The 17,752-nt window shown below is 38.3% G+C and overlaps 1 protein-coding gene across 1 annotated transcript in view; it reads left to right on the top strand.

Annotated features, from left to right (window-relative positions):
* LOC146005413 (torsin-1A-like) overlaps positions 1-17,752 on the top strand; it is a 65,848-nt gene that overhangs the window by 21,400 nt on the left and 26,696 nt on the right. The window contains exons 3-5 of the mRNA XM_083144654.1: positions 5,699-5,850; positions 9,204-9,352; positions 12,353-12,497. Of these exons, the coding sequence (XP_083000780.1) occupies positions 5,699-5,850; positions 9,204-9,352; positions 12,353-12,497 (446 nt within the window). The remainder of the gene's footprint in view (positions 1-5,698; positions 5,851-9,203; positions 9,353-12,352; positions 12,498-17,752) is intronic.

The raw sequence follows: 17,752 nt of genomic DNA on the forward strand, positions 1-17,752 counted from the left end.
TTAGAAACCTTTTTAAGGAGATGAAAATTGTGTAGAATGTATTTGGAACAATGAATCAGATGAAGTTTACTTTCAGAAAATCACGCTGCAGACGATGATCCTTTGCATGAAGGGGGTACACTTTTCTAAAGAAATGGTCACGTCGATTTAAAGATAATATATAAATCTTCATCCAAAGAGTACGTGGCTGACCTTCTCTCCTTTTGAATTTTTCAAATGGAATTTTATGAAACTAAATGCTTCCACTATTCTTGTCTCGTCTCGAAAACGAGACGAGAAACGACAGACCAATTTGTTGAGTACAACGTACCTCATCGATTATTTTCATAACTTGGTCAGAGGGTGTTTGGAAAACTATACTTAAACCTATAGAAAAAGATTTGTTGAAAATAGAGATGGTACTGAGACAAGAAAAGTCTCTCTCTCCTCTCAAGTTTTGAGACTAGATTGAAATAAATTTATACAGAATCAAAGCAAGATGATATTTGATGTCCGACACGACTTCGTTCGAAACTTTGGTATCATATTTGAAAAATTATTATGTCTTATTCAGACATACTAATGTATATCTTATAGATTTTTCAAATAAGTCGTATATTTTGTATATTGCAATTGTAAAGTAAATCCAGTAGTGACAATTGCAAGCCTGTGCTGTCCGGTTTCATATATTCAATATAAAACTCTGTATTTCGACAGTTCGTAGAGTTGAAACAAGATGTGAAAGATTTTGCTTTAATGAAATATATACGTTGTGAAAGTTTTGAGTGGTGACACACACAATATATATGTTGATACTAAATATTGCGTGGGTCAGTTCAAGATATCTCGCCTTGTAATTAAGGGTTCCCACCTGCACAATGCCTTGGATTACACTTTAAACTATAATTCAGATTATCATATGTGAGCATAAAGTAAATCTAGAATAAGTTTTAACAACTTTTGAGTCGAAACCGAGACAAGAATAAGCACAAATGAGAATGAGGACCTAACCACACAGGAGACGAGATGAGACTGTGACAATTCTTGACTCGTCTCATCTCGATATGATTCCTATTTGAAATGGAGCAGCAATGTTTCTTAGACATTAAAAAAGGGTGCGGTTTATGATTTTATCAGAAGGGGAGGGCTTATTTTTACCTATGTATTAGATATGCTTGGAATTCGACATTAATTTCTTAAAATCTTATTTTGATATATAATTCAACCCACACAACGCTATTTTAATTTAAAACTCCAGTAAAACTGTATGCAAATTACATTAGTCAGATGAATGCACGAGATAAATAGACTCGCTGCAGGTTCGATGGTTTGCCAGTTACTTGTCAAGGCCACTATGATGCTTATTGCTTACACCTGATCTAATTGTGGCTATTTGTTCTGCATCAAAGCAATCCACTGGGGCTTTGATTGGAAAAGTAGGTTTAAAACTTCTAAATTATTTCTCTAATCAGTTAGTAATTTAATCTCTAATCAGTCATTCCACCCGCTTTCTCATTCATCTGTAGTAGATATTGGTAGAATTTCAATTGGATTCAAAAGGTCTTGGGAAGTGAGGTGTAAATGTTTGATTAATTTCGTTTATTTTACTTTACATGTCTACCACTTTTGGCTAATTGCGAAGATGAGGATGATTATGATGAAATTGAGGAAGGGACAATCACAAATAACACCCATGCCCAGGTCGGGATTCGAACACGGCGTAGCGAGCTATGCTAACCACTCCACCACAGAGGCCAGCGAGGTGGGAGTGTGTTGAATTTTGTATACAACACTATAGTTGTCAGTAAGTGCTGGAAAACCACTAAGGGACGAAGTGGCACAACTATATATATATATAGCAGGCTAAATCTTGTATCCCCCAAACGAAAAACGTTCCTGGACCACCATAGACACCGTGTTCATGTTTAATTGGAGGGAATTTTACTCACATACTTGGTCCTAAGCGATCACAGAAGAAATTGGGGAATTGTGTGTAAGGTCATTTCATGGAAGGTGAACCAGACATGTAGACGTTGGTCTCGGATTTTCACAATAATTCTCTCCCATGGAGGGAGATGAAAATACAAATTTTTGGATATTGGAGGTCAGTAGTTTCATGGTTTTTGGAAAATTAGAAATTCTTGGGTGACTTTTTGATAGGTGTCTTCTTAGTAACACTTGGCAACGTTCAGTTAGTGTGGTTAGGTTGTGTGCCTTAAATTAAAAAATAAACACACATTTCAAATTCAGAAACATTTTACATGTATAAAGTACTAAATAAGCACATATTTGTAGCAATCATATCATTGACTAAAAAGTGAGTGTCATTTCAGTGAAAATATTGGAACATTTCGCGTCATCCCTGTAAGCATGCCACAGTGTCTCAGGGAGCTGCGGCACACACTTTAGGAACCTCTGCTCTATGCTATATTTAATTCTGAGGGATCCTAAAGAAGGGATATAACTGTATAGGGGTCTGGATTTTTTTAGTGCTCAGTACTAAGTTTTTATCAACTTTTCCTGTGTGTAATTTTCCATTTTTTTAGGAAATTTGGGCCAATCAAATTATCCGACTTAAGGTGCGGTTGGACTTTTGGCTGATGCTAGGCCAGTTTTTTTTTTCAAATTTTCCTCTTCTTTCGAGAAACCAGGGGTTCCTACAGCCCCCCCCCCCCTGTTCATGACGTGCCTTCATCATGGGATTTTTTTTGGGGGGACAAAATTTTATACCAATTCTATATATCTTCACACAAAAATGGAAGGGATCGTATCGTTTGATTGACTTGTTATTGATTTTTAGTTTTGATTATTATGTACAGTTTTTCTTCCTACCTGTGGGTGATTGCAGCAATAGGGTTGAAATAAAAAAACCACCTTGTAACTGTGTTTACATAACGCTCAGGGAAGAAGGAAGCATAAGGGATCAAGGCACCCCTTTTTCAAAGAATAGACTGTCCCGAAGACAAAGGGGAATGAATAAGTTATCGTGCATTTCTCGCCCGGAGAAGTTATGGCAGTTGGCGTGGAGATTTCGATTGAGAGTGTGCTCTGTCCGTTTAGTTTTAGCAGACCTTCGAGGACATTATTTTTTGATCGTTAAGTTCCTTACGTTAAAACGCCAAGTTCGCAAGTGATCAGCCAAAGTGAGTTGGCAAAGACTGAAAGTGTGAACAGAACTTGTGTTTCCTGACTCGTTATTGTAACAACTATGGAAAACTGCTCAGCCAGTGCGATCCTAGATTGACATTCTTAATTGTATCTGCGGGGGAAGAAACAGTCAGTCGCAGCGAAGCACACCAGGGCTAATCGTGAAGCCAAGGTTGCAAAGAGGGAATTTCTTCAACTTCGAGATATCGATGAACCACAAAGGAAAGAAGACGGAACATTCAGTGAACAACGAAGATTTTTGGATAAGTGATAACTAGTGTCGAGAGCTCTCGTTTGTTAAACCCTCGAAGCCTAGTTGTGATAGAGAATCTCCTATAAAGTTTGATGAATATAGCGCTAACCCAAAATCTAAAAACCGACAAGTTGTCTGTAAGTAGGCCTACATGTTAATTTGTTTATTATTGTTTATAAACAAATGAAACTAGATTTTTCCTTTTTTTTCCTTTCGCCAAGAAAATTCATAGTACTAGTGTTAACTTTTTGTATTGAGTTTTCTCATGTAAATCAAAAACTGCTAGCGTATCAGGGAAAACCTTTATTTTTAATGAAATTGTTTCTTAGTTTTCTATTGTAATAAGAAAAGATAACCTGTCATTGTTTTCTTTCATACATTAAAATTATAATAACTAAAATCCACATCTAACGTTATAACCTCTTGTCTTTAGAATTGGTTTGGATGGGGGGGGGGGCATGGAATTGGCATTAATACAGGGTTAGTTGAGCAGACAAACTGTGCAGAATAACGTTGACTAACAATGGCAGCGAGCTTAAAGTATCTAAAGTAAACATATATTGCTTAAATATGTCTGTATTATACAATGATGCAAAAACAGGGGCAGGGGGTCATTGCCCCCCCCCCCCAACCTTTGCCAGAAGTCAATTCTAGTTTAGCAAGGGGGGACAAACATTGAGGGCCAAGGGCACCTACAAGGGGGGGGGTGCACAGAGGAGCAATTACCCCTTCGATTTCAAATTTTATGCAAATATAAATTTATTTTGTGAAATGTTCTTGTTTGCTTCACTCGCATTGTCTGCTTTTCTCGTTTTCATCAAGTTCAGAGCTGTAGCTAGGGGCGGCGGGAGTCGGCCATGGGCATCAAATGATCTAAATGAAAAAAATTGTGTAAGAGAGAATGCCTTGGCACTCTGTGATATTATTTGCGCAGGAGCAAATAGGGGCAAACATTGACGGCCTAGGGAACCTGCAGGGGGCACAGACGAGCAATTATCCCCTTCAATTTCAAATTTTATGCAAATAAAAATACATTTTGTTAAATTTTCTTGCTTGCTTCACTCGCATTATCTGCTTTTCTCGTTTTCGTCAAGTTCAGAACTGTAGCTAAGGGTGGCGGGAGTCGGCCATGGGCACCGAATGATCTAAAAAAAGTTGTAAAGGAGAGAATGCCATGGTGTCCAGTGAAATTATTTGCGTCGTATTAAATCAATATTGTTTTCAATTGCAAAAATTGGATCTGAAAATTTTCTTTCTTGCTTCGCTCGCGTTCTGCTTCTTTTCTGTAATGTAATGTATTTAAATAGCTTTGAATATGTATACAATTTAGTGTTGGTTTGTTGCATATGTATCTTCTATTTTATGTCGCTCCATGTTCCATATGTGTAAAACATATGTTGTACATGAAAGTTACACATGTATCTTCGGAATGAATTTATCATTCATTTTCTGCCATTCAAAAATACAATTTGTGTGCTTGATTTCCATTATTAGCTAATGTGAAATTGATGGTGTTGAAAAAATATTTCAAATAGTTAGTTCCAAACAAATGCTTTAGCACAGACTTCTACCCCCTTTTTGCGTAATTTATTACTGGTAGTAGTAGTAGTAGTAGTAGTAATAATAATAATGCCATTATTAATGTTATTATTATTATTATTGGTATGTTTATCCTCGTACTTGCCTCCCCCCAGACAAAAAAATTTTGGTTGCACCTCTGGTATTATATTTTTCTGCAAATTTTGTGTAACAAAAATAATTTGAGTAATTAATTCGGCATAAACGGGGGAGATGTTCTACCTTTTTGGGGGGGAATGCATCATGGGCCTTGGGGGGGATGGGCATTCCTGCGAGAAACCACTATGATATTCCAAAATCTGAAAAAAATTACATCAACTTGGCATTACTTGTAAAGCATTCAGGTGAATGTTCGTGTTGTTTGCTTTCGCTGAATAGTTTCGTGGCTACGTAAGTCTATTAAACTATTGATATTGAAGGCAAACCAAACAAAGATTCACCTTAATGCTCTATAAGAAATTCCAAGAGGATGTAATTTTTCAGCTTTTGGAATATCACAGAAGTATTTCAAAAGAAGAGGAAAATTCGAAATTTTAGTAAAAACCCTGGCATTGACCAAAGGTCCAGCTATGCCTTAATGCAGGCAAGCTGGGTTCAATTGATCTTAGAATGCCTCAAGATCCATATGAATTCTAGTTTTAAGTTTTTTCATTGCAATATTTAAAAATATAGACCCCAGTTACAATAGATATAATGATAAAGAATATATCTGATTAATGTTTTTTATTTTAATTTTTCAAGCTACATCTTCAAGATTGGATACGTAGTAATGTGTCACAGTGTGAACAGTCAATGTTTATTTTTGATGAAGTTGATAAAATGCCAGGAAGTATTTTGGATGGAATTAAACCATTTATTGACTATCATACCTACATTGACAACACTAATTTTAGGTAAGCAGCTATTATATTCTATCTTTTCTGTTCAATTTATATCTTGTGTACAATATTGTTTTTTCCTTTTAAGTTTTATAATATGAATAATACACACTATGTCTATTAATTTCTTCGAACATTGTAGAATGCACATAATGCACCTTAATATAAGTTATACATTAGGGTGGTCCTTATAATGATAAGAAAAAACATTTTCAACAATTTGTATACTCTGACCCCTCAAAATTGTTCTTCGATGTAAAAAAATAATGTGTGTAAAATTTCAACCTTTTAAATTAACATTTAGGGGTAGCTCAGACAACAACATTTCAAAACTTCAAAAATAAGGACCACCCTATTATCCATGTTCTACAAAAATGATTGACATGAAACGTAAGGCACAAGATCGGAAAGCCTGGAGATTATAGTGAAAATCCTGCATATCAAGGCAGAGAATAATGAAAGAATGGACATATATTTATGTAAATATTATTTTATTTGTCTTGCCTATTCTCATTAGTGCAACAATGATGTTGACTTTACATATTGTAGATGGCTAGGGATGCGGGTGCAGAACATTTGCTTCCTGGTGTACTTCACATCCAGTTTCCTCAGTCTCCTGGAATGCTCCATCTTGCATAGGAGAATTCCACAGGAAACGGAGGTTACAAAGTGCAGCAAAATTGGGTACTATATAAGGTCCTGTAGCACCCCTCCTTTTTAGTTACGAATTAGTTGAGTGGATCATTGATACTAGCAGCCAGTGCTGCCGCCAGGAAGCAGAGGTAAGTACTGGCGCATTCCTCAGCCCCCTACCCTTCTCCTCCTACTCTTATTTGTTTGTCCAGTAAACAGTAAACATCATCTGACTTATTCTCATTTCTCCCGAAGTAAGTGCTCAATAGATAATGGTAAAATAAGTGATTTAAGTGATGGAGGCTTGGCTTCCCAGTTTTAAACTTTTTTTCTCTATTGGCATCAACCCACCCTTCCCAAATTGGCATGTCTATTTCCATTTGCCAAGCAATGAGTGTTCAATGGAGAGGCTCAATGAAGTCAAGGATGAACTGAGGATGAACTTAATCGCACCCTCGATGAACTTCATTCATTAGCTGTTTCGTCTATCCCCATCCACCACACCAATCGGCAAGTCATTACCAGATCTTTAAGTAGGCAAATACAGGCTTTTCAAATCGATGCAATATCTAATTTGCACTGCCCAAACAACCCCGAAGAGTCCGTAGGGCATCAAGTAAATTCATGCGGCTTGAGGTAAACATGTCGAATACTGCATCTTTTAAAAGCCCGCGTTTTCAGAAGGAAAACGAAACAGTGTCCATCAGTTCTTGTTGAAATTCGACAACCTGGTAGAATTTCACGGGTCGAACGATAAGCGAAAGACAGCGGCTCTGGCGTTAGCTTTGTAAGGAATCGCCCAGGAATGGTTTTCTGGCATAAGGCTTTCCCTGAACTTTGCTACATTGTCCTATAATGATCTCAAGGACAAATTAAAAAACACATTCCCGAAGAAAGGTGACCTCAGGTTAGCCGAGGACAGGATTCATGCTAGGATCCAAAGGATGGATGAAACTGTGATTAATTACGTAACGAGCAAATCTGCTCTGGTCAAGAAACTCGTTCCTGGCATTCGGGAGGATATGCTCATGTATTCCATCATAAGTGGCCTCCTGAATAAATACCTGGAAGCTGCCGAAAAGGAATTCGCAAATTTGGAAGACCTTATTAGCTGGCTCTCCGACACGTGGAGAAGCGTCATGTCTTCGCTAAAAAACGTAATCGGCAAGAAAAATTTAATACAATCTTTGGTTCTGATTCTGACACGTTGTCATCCGATTCCTTCTCGTCTGACGAGAAGGAAATCTTGCGAGTCAACATGAAGGAAACACACTCACAAGCATACATATTAGAATTGAACATATCTCTGTCATACCTATGCTGAAATTACGGTGATATGATTAAGTGTTATTGTAGAGCTGTCTTTGTATTGTCTGATTTTAATGATATTGATATCAGAGAATATCAATTTGAATTTCATAACCACTGCCGGCCATTAGTTTCTGAGACTGACTATCATCTATGATGTGCAAAGTGGTGACCAGTGCAGAGTCCAAATATCATGGAATTTGTAAAAGTGCAGTTTTCAATAATTATTCACCATACCATTATCATGTGGTTTTGAATTTTGTTATTACACAGCTATTGTAATGTTCTGATTACATTATATGTAGTTCTTATAGCTTGTGGCGTAACAGCCCGTGAGGACCAGTGTCTACCTACTGACTGCCAGCCTCACTCCCACCAGAGGTGGGAGATAATTCAACCGGTCATGTGTGGTCAGCACAACGAACCTTGAGTCATTGTTGTATGTTTTGTATGACCAGGTTACACTACTCATTCATAGCTCCCCAATTTCCTCACGAAGGTTGTAGCCACCGGTCCCATTCACAGGCTGAAATCTCAGGAGAAAAGACATGGTGGAGGCTCATAGTGGTTTGGATCCCACTTTTAACTGTAGGTTCAGTCCTGATTAGCCTTAATGTGCATATAGTGGACTTAAATCATCAAGTCAATCAACTCAGGAGAAAAGTTGTTATGTTTCCCACAGGAGACTCAAACCTGCATGCATTCCATATCTGGAGCTCAAAGCTTGACTTCTTTTTGTTACTTCAGTACATTGTAGAAGGCAATGGCTTGTTTTGCGAGTGTCCCTTCAATAATTTCATCTATCCAACATTTATCATTTTCATCTTGGCATCATTTCATCAAAAGAAACAAAAAACGAACACAAAATAAGAAAATGAATAGATACAAAATTAGAAGACATTAAGTGTGATACTCAGTTTTCGAAATGAGAAAGGATGCAGAGGATGGTATCCCCCCTTCTAGCAAAGTTTCTGCAAGGCAGCCCCCCCAGCTGTCTCATACTCACGATGTTAAATCATAGGAGCATCTAACCCTAAGGCTCGTCCAAACATCCCCCAGCTAACATTTTACACTTCAGGTGCTGATGTAAAAAATTAATAACACATTCATATTTAATCCCTACTTCTCTGGGTTTTTTTACTTTATATTGACTTTTAAGTGCCTGTTTTCATCATTTTGATGCCTGTTTGCCTATTTTACAAGATTCTAGTGCCTATAAATCTGCTCTCTCTTTTAACTAATCTAAGCAACTTAAAATTGAATCTATGCTTTTGGATCAATATCTATATCAGCATAAATTCGTGAGAATAATAGTGCCCTTATCAGAATCAGTTCAAAGTGGTATTAACTCAGGCCTAATTTTGTTTAGTATAAATCTTCCACTGAGAAAATCAATTAACTTTTTTCTTTCCTTCTTTTCCAACCAGAAAATCTATATACATATTACTATCAAATTCAGGAGGGCATGCAATAACAAAGAAGATCCTAGAACTTTATAAATTAAATTACACCAGACATGATCTGACAATGGAACATTTTGAGAACCTTCTACAGGAAAGTGCATTCAACGAAGAAGGTAAGAGAACTTCACTGCTCAATATTTACTACCACTCTTAGTACAAGGGTTGTTCAGTAAGTTTTACCTCCTGGCCTATAACTTTTTAACTGAGTGAGGGACGTTTATGATTTTACATTAAATAACAATTTGGAATGTCTGGAGGATGTTTTCTGTTTGAAGTAGTGCCACTGACGTCTGAGAAGTAGCTTGAAAGATATCTGACTATGTGGACGTACGGTTGAGGCAGCGTGCTGTGATTGAATTTCTGACTGCAGAAGATGTTCCACCTATCGAAATCTACCATCGGATGCATGCTGTATGTAGGGAAGCATGCGTTGATGTTAGCACTGTCAGGGATGGGTGTGGACTGTACACAGGACTTACACTTTATAGAAAAGCATCACAGTGGATGCCCTGTCTCTGCAATCACTTGAGAGATGGTGGCACGTGTTGATAAGTGATTTGTGGTAATTGCCGCATTAAGCAGAGGGAAACCACAAGACATTCTGGGCATATGCTTGAAACAGTGACGACCTCCCCAATGGCACAGTGGTAGCATTGTTGCCTTGTAATTAAGGGTTCTCGGGTTCAATTCCCGGTGGAGGCACATAGTGGTTCGAATCCCACTTTAAACTGTAGGTCCAGTCCCAATTAGCATTACTGTGCATAAAGTGGACTTAGAACATCAACTCAATCAATCAATCAAAAGCTTGATACAGTGAATCACATCATCAACAATGAACTTGGATTCAAAAAAGTGTGTTCCGGCTGGGTCCCTCGACAGATTGTGCGCAAATATGTCAGCAAAATTTGGAGCATTACGAGGCAGAGGGAGATGACTTTCTGCATTGTATTGTCACCGGCGATGAGACATGGGCTCTTTATTATGACCCAGCAACTAAATGACAGGCATCCGGACTCACCTCGGGCAAAGAAGTTTAAGACACAGCCATCAGGTGGAAAGGTGTGTTGTTGGTGTCATGACGTCATGCAGAAACTAATGCACCAATGGTGAAAGGGTATTGGTGCTGGTGGGGACTGCATCGAAAAGAGATGCTACCATTTAAAAGAGGATACTCTCAACTTTCATTTGAATGTAAAATCATCCACTTCCCTCACTCAATAAAAAAAGTTATAGCCTGGGAGGCAAAACTTATTGAACAACCTACGTCGTATATCTTTGATTTGGGTTGCAACTTCAATTAGGGCTCCTGCATAGTCAAGGAGTTAGAGCTCTCGCCTTTGGTTCAGATTGATTGTTAGTGGGAGCCACTTAGAAACAAGAAGTAGCAGACCCGTGTGAAGAGCCAGAATGCAGAGTTGATCACATGTAACCCAATGAAAAGGCCACGTGGCAGGTCGTGGTTCTCGGAGGACTGTTGTGTCATGGAGTTTTTAAATTTTTAGTTCTTTAGTCAAAGTGCTGACTAGTGCTTTCCTTATGTGTGTTTTCATGTGTAGAGAATTTACCTACGAAGGCTATTTTTTTTTTTTTTTTTCAATCTTTGATAGGGCATGAAATCAAACCAAACTGAATAGCAAAATGGGTTTATTGACAAATGTTACGTACATGTATAATCTACTTTTCAAGTAAGCAGCAAGAAGATTCAGACATTTATCGTACTGATGCACCAGCTTTCCAATACCCTCTGCAAAAAAGGGGTCCGCCTGTCTGTTAATCTAGGACTGCACGGTGTCCCGAAGCTTTCTAATTGGTGTGGAAGCTCCGTCCTCCAACGCCAGGAAAAGGTGAAAGTAACTTGGTGCCAGATCTGGGATGTAGGGAGGGTGAACAAACACTTCCCAGTGGAATCATTGAAGGAGGTCTCCGGCTCCATAAAGTCAACCAGTAACACACCTCGCACTTGGCGGGAGAGTCGATTGTAGCAGTTATCTCTACGCTCCCGTGGTTCAGCTTCAACTGCAGTGGTGGTGGTAGTGGCAGGGGAGACACCAATCAATCAAGCTGCACGATGCCCCACTTTCTAGTGCTTCATGGGCCACCTTACGGTGCCATCGGAGGTTGAAAAAAAAATAGCCCTCATATGATCAAAGGATATAACATTCATAAAGTTTACTCACATCATTATTCACTGTAGCTGAGACACTATATAATTAATATTAATTTGCACCTCAGTGGTTTTTTTTGTATAACTTTGTCTAGAGATATGAATGGTATGAAATGCAATTAGCATTTCTGTGTTCAATGGATTCTTAATAATGATCTCTACATGTATCTGTACAAGATTACTGTGGTGCAAAAACTCTCAAATGAACACAGAGAGAATGGCCTTTGTTCATTGGGCTCAGGATAACAATGCCAACACTGAACAACATTTGGTTTTCTGACGAGGCACACTTTCCGAGGGGGAAAAAAAGAAGAAAAAAAAAGCAGCTGCAAGATTTAATGGAACTGAGAAGACTTATGGTTCAAGCTTTCAGAGAAATTACAGAACTCATTTGCCGTATGGTAATTGGTAACATTGGTGTTTGCTTAACTGGGGTTACCAATATCAATGGTGTTCATATTGAGCATAAGTTGCAGTAGTACATTTTCCCAAAGCGTAACTTTTGTGTGATATATGTTTCATTGAAAGCTTCTTTATAATATAGTTTTTATCCAATAACAAAATGGAGGATCATTATGTGTGTTGAACCCTGTAAATCCAGTTCAGGGTTCATTGCCCAGCATAGATAAGTCTTCCCTGTATCAATCTCTTCAAAGTGAAAAGGTCCAATAACAAAATAAGAAATCTCCAATGGGAAAATACTTTTGACTCACTCTGTAGTTTATCCTTAAGGTGCCCTGTACCATTGTTTTTATTTTTTAAGTTTTTATAAATATGTTTTGTCTTGTTTACTGTAAACTATATTCAAATTTTAACGGTGAAAGCAATGTGAATATGCACAAGTTACATGAATGCTCACTCTTGACGCACCCCATTCTCTGTCTTAAAATGATGTACAGAAAAAATAAGAAACTTGTTTTTATTGCCATGATTACTTTGATTCCTACAGGTGGTTTACATCACAGTGATCTAGTAAGAAGTCAATTGATTGATCATTACGTTCCATTTTTACCATTGGAAGAAACTCATATTATCTCATGTGCCAAAGATGCTTTTCATTCAAGGGGGCTGTTCCCTTCCTATGAAGTACTGCAGTAAGTTTTTATTTGTTTTTTTAAAATATTTTTTGGCACTCATTTCACAATTACTTGATGTCAACTACTTATATTTAATTACAAGGAAGAGTTTATTAATGTATGACAGGAAGATACATTAAAATGTAAGTAAGTATGAGCGCTATTTGGAAATTAATGTCCAATAGGATGTAAATAAAGTAAAAAAAAATACTATTACACCAAATTAACCCTTTCTGTAACTCTCAGGATAATTCAGACTTCAGAAGGTGTTGTGTCAGTAAATAAACTCTAAATTCCATGTTTAAGAGTCTATTTTGCATTTCGCAGTTCATTTTGTGTCAAAACAAAACGCATTAAAAAAATTAACATCACAGCATGTTATTTTACATTTCGTGTTTCCGTCAAAAACGAACTATGCATGTGTCTGAGTATCAAGAGCAGTAGACAATATTGGTATACCCTCGATGAAAATGGAACTAGTGTGAAATGCTGGGAAAGCAGCTTATTAGCAAGTAAGTGATTTTGTATTGGTTTAGTGATTGAACTACAAGGCCTGTTCAAGAAGAAACCAAATTTTTATTTTAAAGTTTGCACGTAAATTCATTGAAGAGAACAGACAGTGGTGGTGCCTAGCGGTGGCCAAGTTTCAAACCTATTTCTAACCGCAGTAATGCAGTAGATCGCATTGAGTTCAGATGTGTTGAGTGTGATTTTCAGTACCCTTCCATGAAGGAACTGGAAGAGCAGCTAGAGTGTGTGTGAAATTGCAGAATACTTTCAAAGAGATGTACAACATGTTTGTAGGGATGTGACGACCTCATCTTCCAGTGACTTGTTCACTGCAGTTAGTCAACCAACAGAGTAAAATGGTCAACATTTTGCTCTGTTGGGATTTACAGAGCTGTCCTGTCATTACGCTATGAGCATCCCACAATCGGCAGAAGTGGGGTATGGTTGATGGACTATAATGTGATCCTCCCAGCTAGATCCAAGAAATCCGCTGACCAACGACAGGTGTGGTCCTCCATTCATATTGGGGGTTAGGCGTAGAGCTGACAACTCTGCAATGTAAAATGACATGTCAAGAAACAGCAATATGCGGCCATGGATGTTCCCAAGGTAAAATATTCCGGAGGTAAAATAGTCCCCCATTCGGGTCTCTGGGCAGGGACTACTTTGGGAGGTCCCTGGACTAAGGATAAGATCTACATTAGGAATAAGGATATTAAATTAGGCATCTGGAATGTTCTGAAACTTTACCGGCCTGGGGTATTTCAGTGTACAGTTTATGAGATAGTTAAGTATAAATTAGATGTAGTAGCTGTCCAGGAAGTTAGGTGGCCAGGAGAAGGGAATCGTAAAACTAAAAATTATACTTTTTTCTATGGTGGTACTGAAAATCATAATTTTGGAACAGGCTTTTTCATAAATAATAGAATTATCTCTGCTCTTAAAACAGTAGAATTTATTAATGATAGGATATCATATGCAGTTTTACAGGGTAGGTGGTGTAAAATTATTTTAATAAACATACATGCACCAACGGAAGGTAAAGATGATAATACTAAAGATGATTTTTATACAGAGTTAGAACAGGTCTTGGATAAATTTTCTCAGTATGATATGAAAATTCTGTTAAGTGACTGTAATGCACAGATTGGCAAAGAAGAGACATTTAAACCCACGATTGGTAAAGAAAGTCTTCATGAATGAAGTAATGATAATGGTATAAGATTGATTACTTTTGCAACCTCAAAGAATTTAATTGTGAAAAGTACCACTTTTAAACATAAAGATATCCAATATATATAAAGCCCCAATCCCACCACTCACTGACATAAATGTTCTCCATGAAGTCCATCCATCCAATATATATAAAGCCCCAATCCCACCACTCACTGACATAAATGTTCTCCATGAAGGAAGCCCCGGAGGCGAAAAATGCCCGATTACGACCCCCCCATGAAATCGTCCCAAAAGGCCGAGAAAATTCAAAAATCGCTCAATCGGCCCTTCCTTAAGGGTGAAAATGCCCTTTTTTCACGTCCTTAGCAACCGTTCCCATGGGTTTTCTTTTTGCTCACATTGTTTCCTTCAATTCTTAATTGTCGAGATACATTATATTTCTCACAGATCTACAACACACAGATGAATCAACTCCTGGCTTTGAAAAGGTGGCTCAAACAAGGGTGACATCTACATAATAAGGAGTTTCAGCCCAGATACAATTACGTATATATTGTTATACTCAATGCGTAAATATCTACATCGTGCTTGTTTTAACTAAATGTTTAGGGGGTATAATGACATGCAATTCATGAGCTTGCTGTGCCTGTTGTTGTCCATGGAAACAGACGTTGCTAGGGAACTTAAATAAAGTTTATTTTCGACCCGAAAACTACTGTAAGGGAAATATGCTAGACTTTTCGAATTTCAAAATACGAGCATCAGAATTTATTACAGAGGCAAGGTAGGAATTTGAGGGGAATGACGGAAAACGGTTATTATGCAATTACGTTCAAAAATGTGAAAATAACAAAATACGTAAATATTGCATTTTCAATTTAGTCGCTATTCAATTCGTTTATGCAAAACATCCAACTACTTATCTTGAAACGGTTATTACTTACTCAGTTCGTTATTAAGAAAATAGACAATAATAGTTTGAATATTTGTACCTTATTAGAGCCCATACACACATAAAGTTACTTTCTAAACTTTTCAAACTTATACATATGTTCCCCATCATCAAATACAACATGCAGACATTTTCAAAGTCATTAAGATCTATGAAGAACCCCATCTATAACATGATTGCGACCACAACGTGGCTGAAGGTCACGCATGCGAGCGTACAAGATGTGGCCAAAGGCCACGTCGAAAGTACGCGAGTCCATAAATATACCTGGTCTTCTCCAGATGGTAATACTCATAATCAGATAGATCATATTCTCGTTGATAAGAGAAGGCATACTATTATAATTGACGTTTGTACGCATAGAGGTGCTTACTGTGCCAGTGACCATTATTTAGTAATTGCTAAATTAAGAGAGAGACTCGCAGTGATAAATCATAAGCAACAAAATCTAAAAGTTATAAAATTTAATACAGGAAAATTTGCTGATGAAAGAATTAAGAAAGCTTACCAAATTAAATCAAATAGATTCGATGTTTTGTAGGATTTAAATGATGATGAAAATATAAATGAAACAGACGTAAATAAGAATTGGGAGCACATACATAATGCAATAGAATCAGCAGCTAAAGAAAGCATAGGATACCATAAAGCAAGAAAAAGTAAGCCATGTTTTGATAATGAATGTCATAATCTAATAGAAATAAGAAATCAGGCTAGACTTAGGTGGTTAAATAACTCTGATGATACAAATCTAAGCAATTATAATAGAATAAAGCGAGAAGTTAACCACACGTTTAGAAGTAAAAAAAGAGATTACCGTAAGTGTCGGAGGCTTTGAAGTCCCTGCCACAGTGTCAGCCCACGGTAACAACGGCCGCCGCAGAGACAGTTCCAAGCAGCACCATCTTCGAATGCCTCCAAGAAGAAATCAAGGATCTTAAGAACCAGATATTGGAGCTGCGATCAGATATGGATAGTTTGCACAGCAGAATGCTATCACAGGAGGAAGCTACAGACGCCGCTGAGCAGTATAGCAGGAGAAACTGCCTTCTCCTCCATGGAATCTCTGAAACGCCAGACGAGGACACGATGAGGGTTGTCACGGACACTTTTTCATCGAAACTCGGCATCACTCTTAACGCCTTCGATGTGGATCGCCTGCACAGGTTGGGCCCCAAACGTACTCGGACGTCGGCCGAAGTTGTGCAGCAGGGACACCGCCCCATCATCGTTAAGTTCCTGAGGTACCAAACTCGGGAACAGGTGTATAAAAACAAAAAGAAACTAAAAGGAACCGGCCTTTTGATAACGGAGTCCCTGACGGCGACGAGACAACATCTTCTCCGCCGCGCCAAGGAGACGTTCGGGGTGAGGAACTGCTGGACCGCCGATGGCCGGATCATCATCCAGGGCAGCAACGGCAGAAAAACTATCAACACGGCTCGCGAGTTTGAAACTCTTCTGTAACGCTAAGGTGAAGAAGAAGCCAAGTGCAATGATGGACTGCATAATCGCCACCAAGCCAGATACTTATCTATGTTCGCGTGTTTTTGCTTACTTTTATATGTTAGTTTCTGTCTTCGTATCTAAGTGTATGTGTTTATGTATGTGTATGTGTTTTCGTAGAAGTTTATGTGTTTGTGTCGAGTCTGTGTGTGTCCCTCCAAAAATGTATAGCATATACATATATATTAAATCTGTGCAAATGTTAATCAACAACATGAGTGTGTTCTCCAGTGGACGTCTACTTCTATCCATGCCGCAAGAGAATCCTGGTTTCAGTACTGGTAAGTCAAACAATATATACATATATATCTCCTTTCTCTTCTCTCTCTCTCCCTCTCTCCCAGGCCAGACGCGCCGTGTTTGGGTAACAAATTAGAAGATATGGCAACACTAAGTCCAACCACAGTCTATTTTCGGCAGCTATGCCAAATGGAAGGCGAGTCCAGCGCTCAACCCCCTGTCTCCCCTCCCTCACTTTCTCCTTGCCCTTCTCACCCTGCTGTAACGGCACTGAAGGAGGAGCTAGTCAAACACCCAAGGGCATTCCATGCAGCGCACGTCAACTCGCAGAGTCTTTTATCCCACTACGACGAATTCCGGACGATATTTGCGCCTCTGTCCTTCGATGCCATTCTTGTATCTGAGAGCTGGCTTGTTCCAGCGATCCCAGATAACCTGGTCGAAATGCAGGGATACAGGGTTTATCGTTGCGACAGGATAAACAAAAGGGGAGGGGGCTGCGCAATATATATAAAAGAAAACATTCCCGTAAAAATCCTCTCTTGTTCTCAAGGAGAATACTCGGGTAGTTCGGAATATTTGATACTTGAGCTAAATATAAACAACCAGAAAATCCTCCTCAGCAAAGTGTATCGACCCCCAAAAACAGTTTTTGAAAATTTTGAAAAGGAAATATCCAAATTTTTACCATTATACGAACATTGTGTTATATTAGGCGACCTAAACTTCGACCTCCTGAGCTCCAAACCGGAAGTACGGAATTACAAAGACACCATAACGTCTCTCAACCTGTCAGCCTGCCCGTTAAAAGCTACACATCGTTCTCAACAAAGTGAAACTCTTATTGACCACATATTAACAACTAACCCACAAAAAATTCTAAATTTCG

The sequence above is a fragment of the Lepisma saccharinum genome, chromosome 23 (assembly GCF_977018435.1).
Source record: "Lepisma saccharinum chromosome 23, izLepSacc3.1, whole genome shotgun sequence".
Taxonomy (NCBI): domain Eukaryota; kingdom Metazoa; phylum Arthropoda; class Insecta; order Zygentoma; family Lepismatidae; genus Lepisma; species Lepisma saccharinum.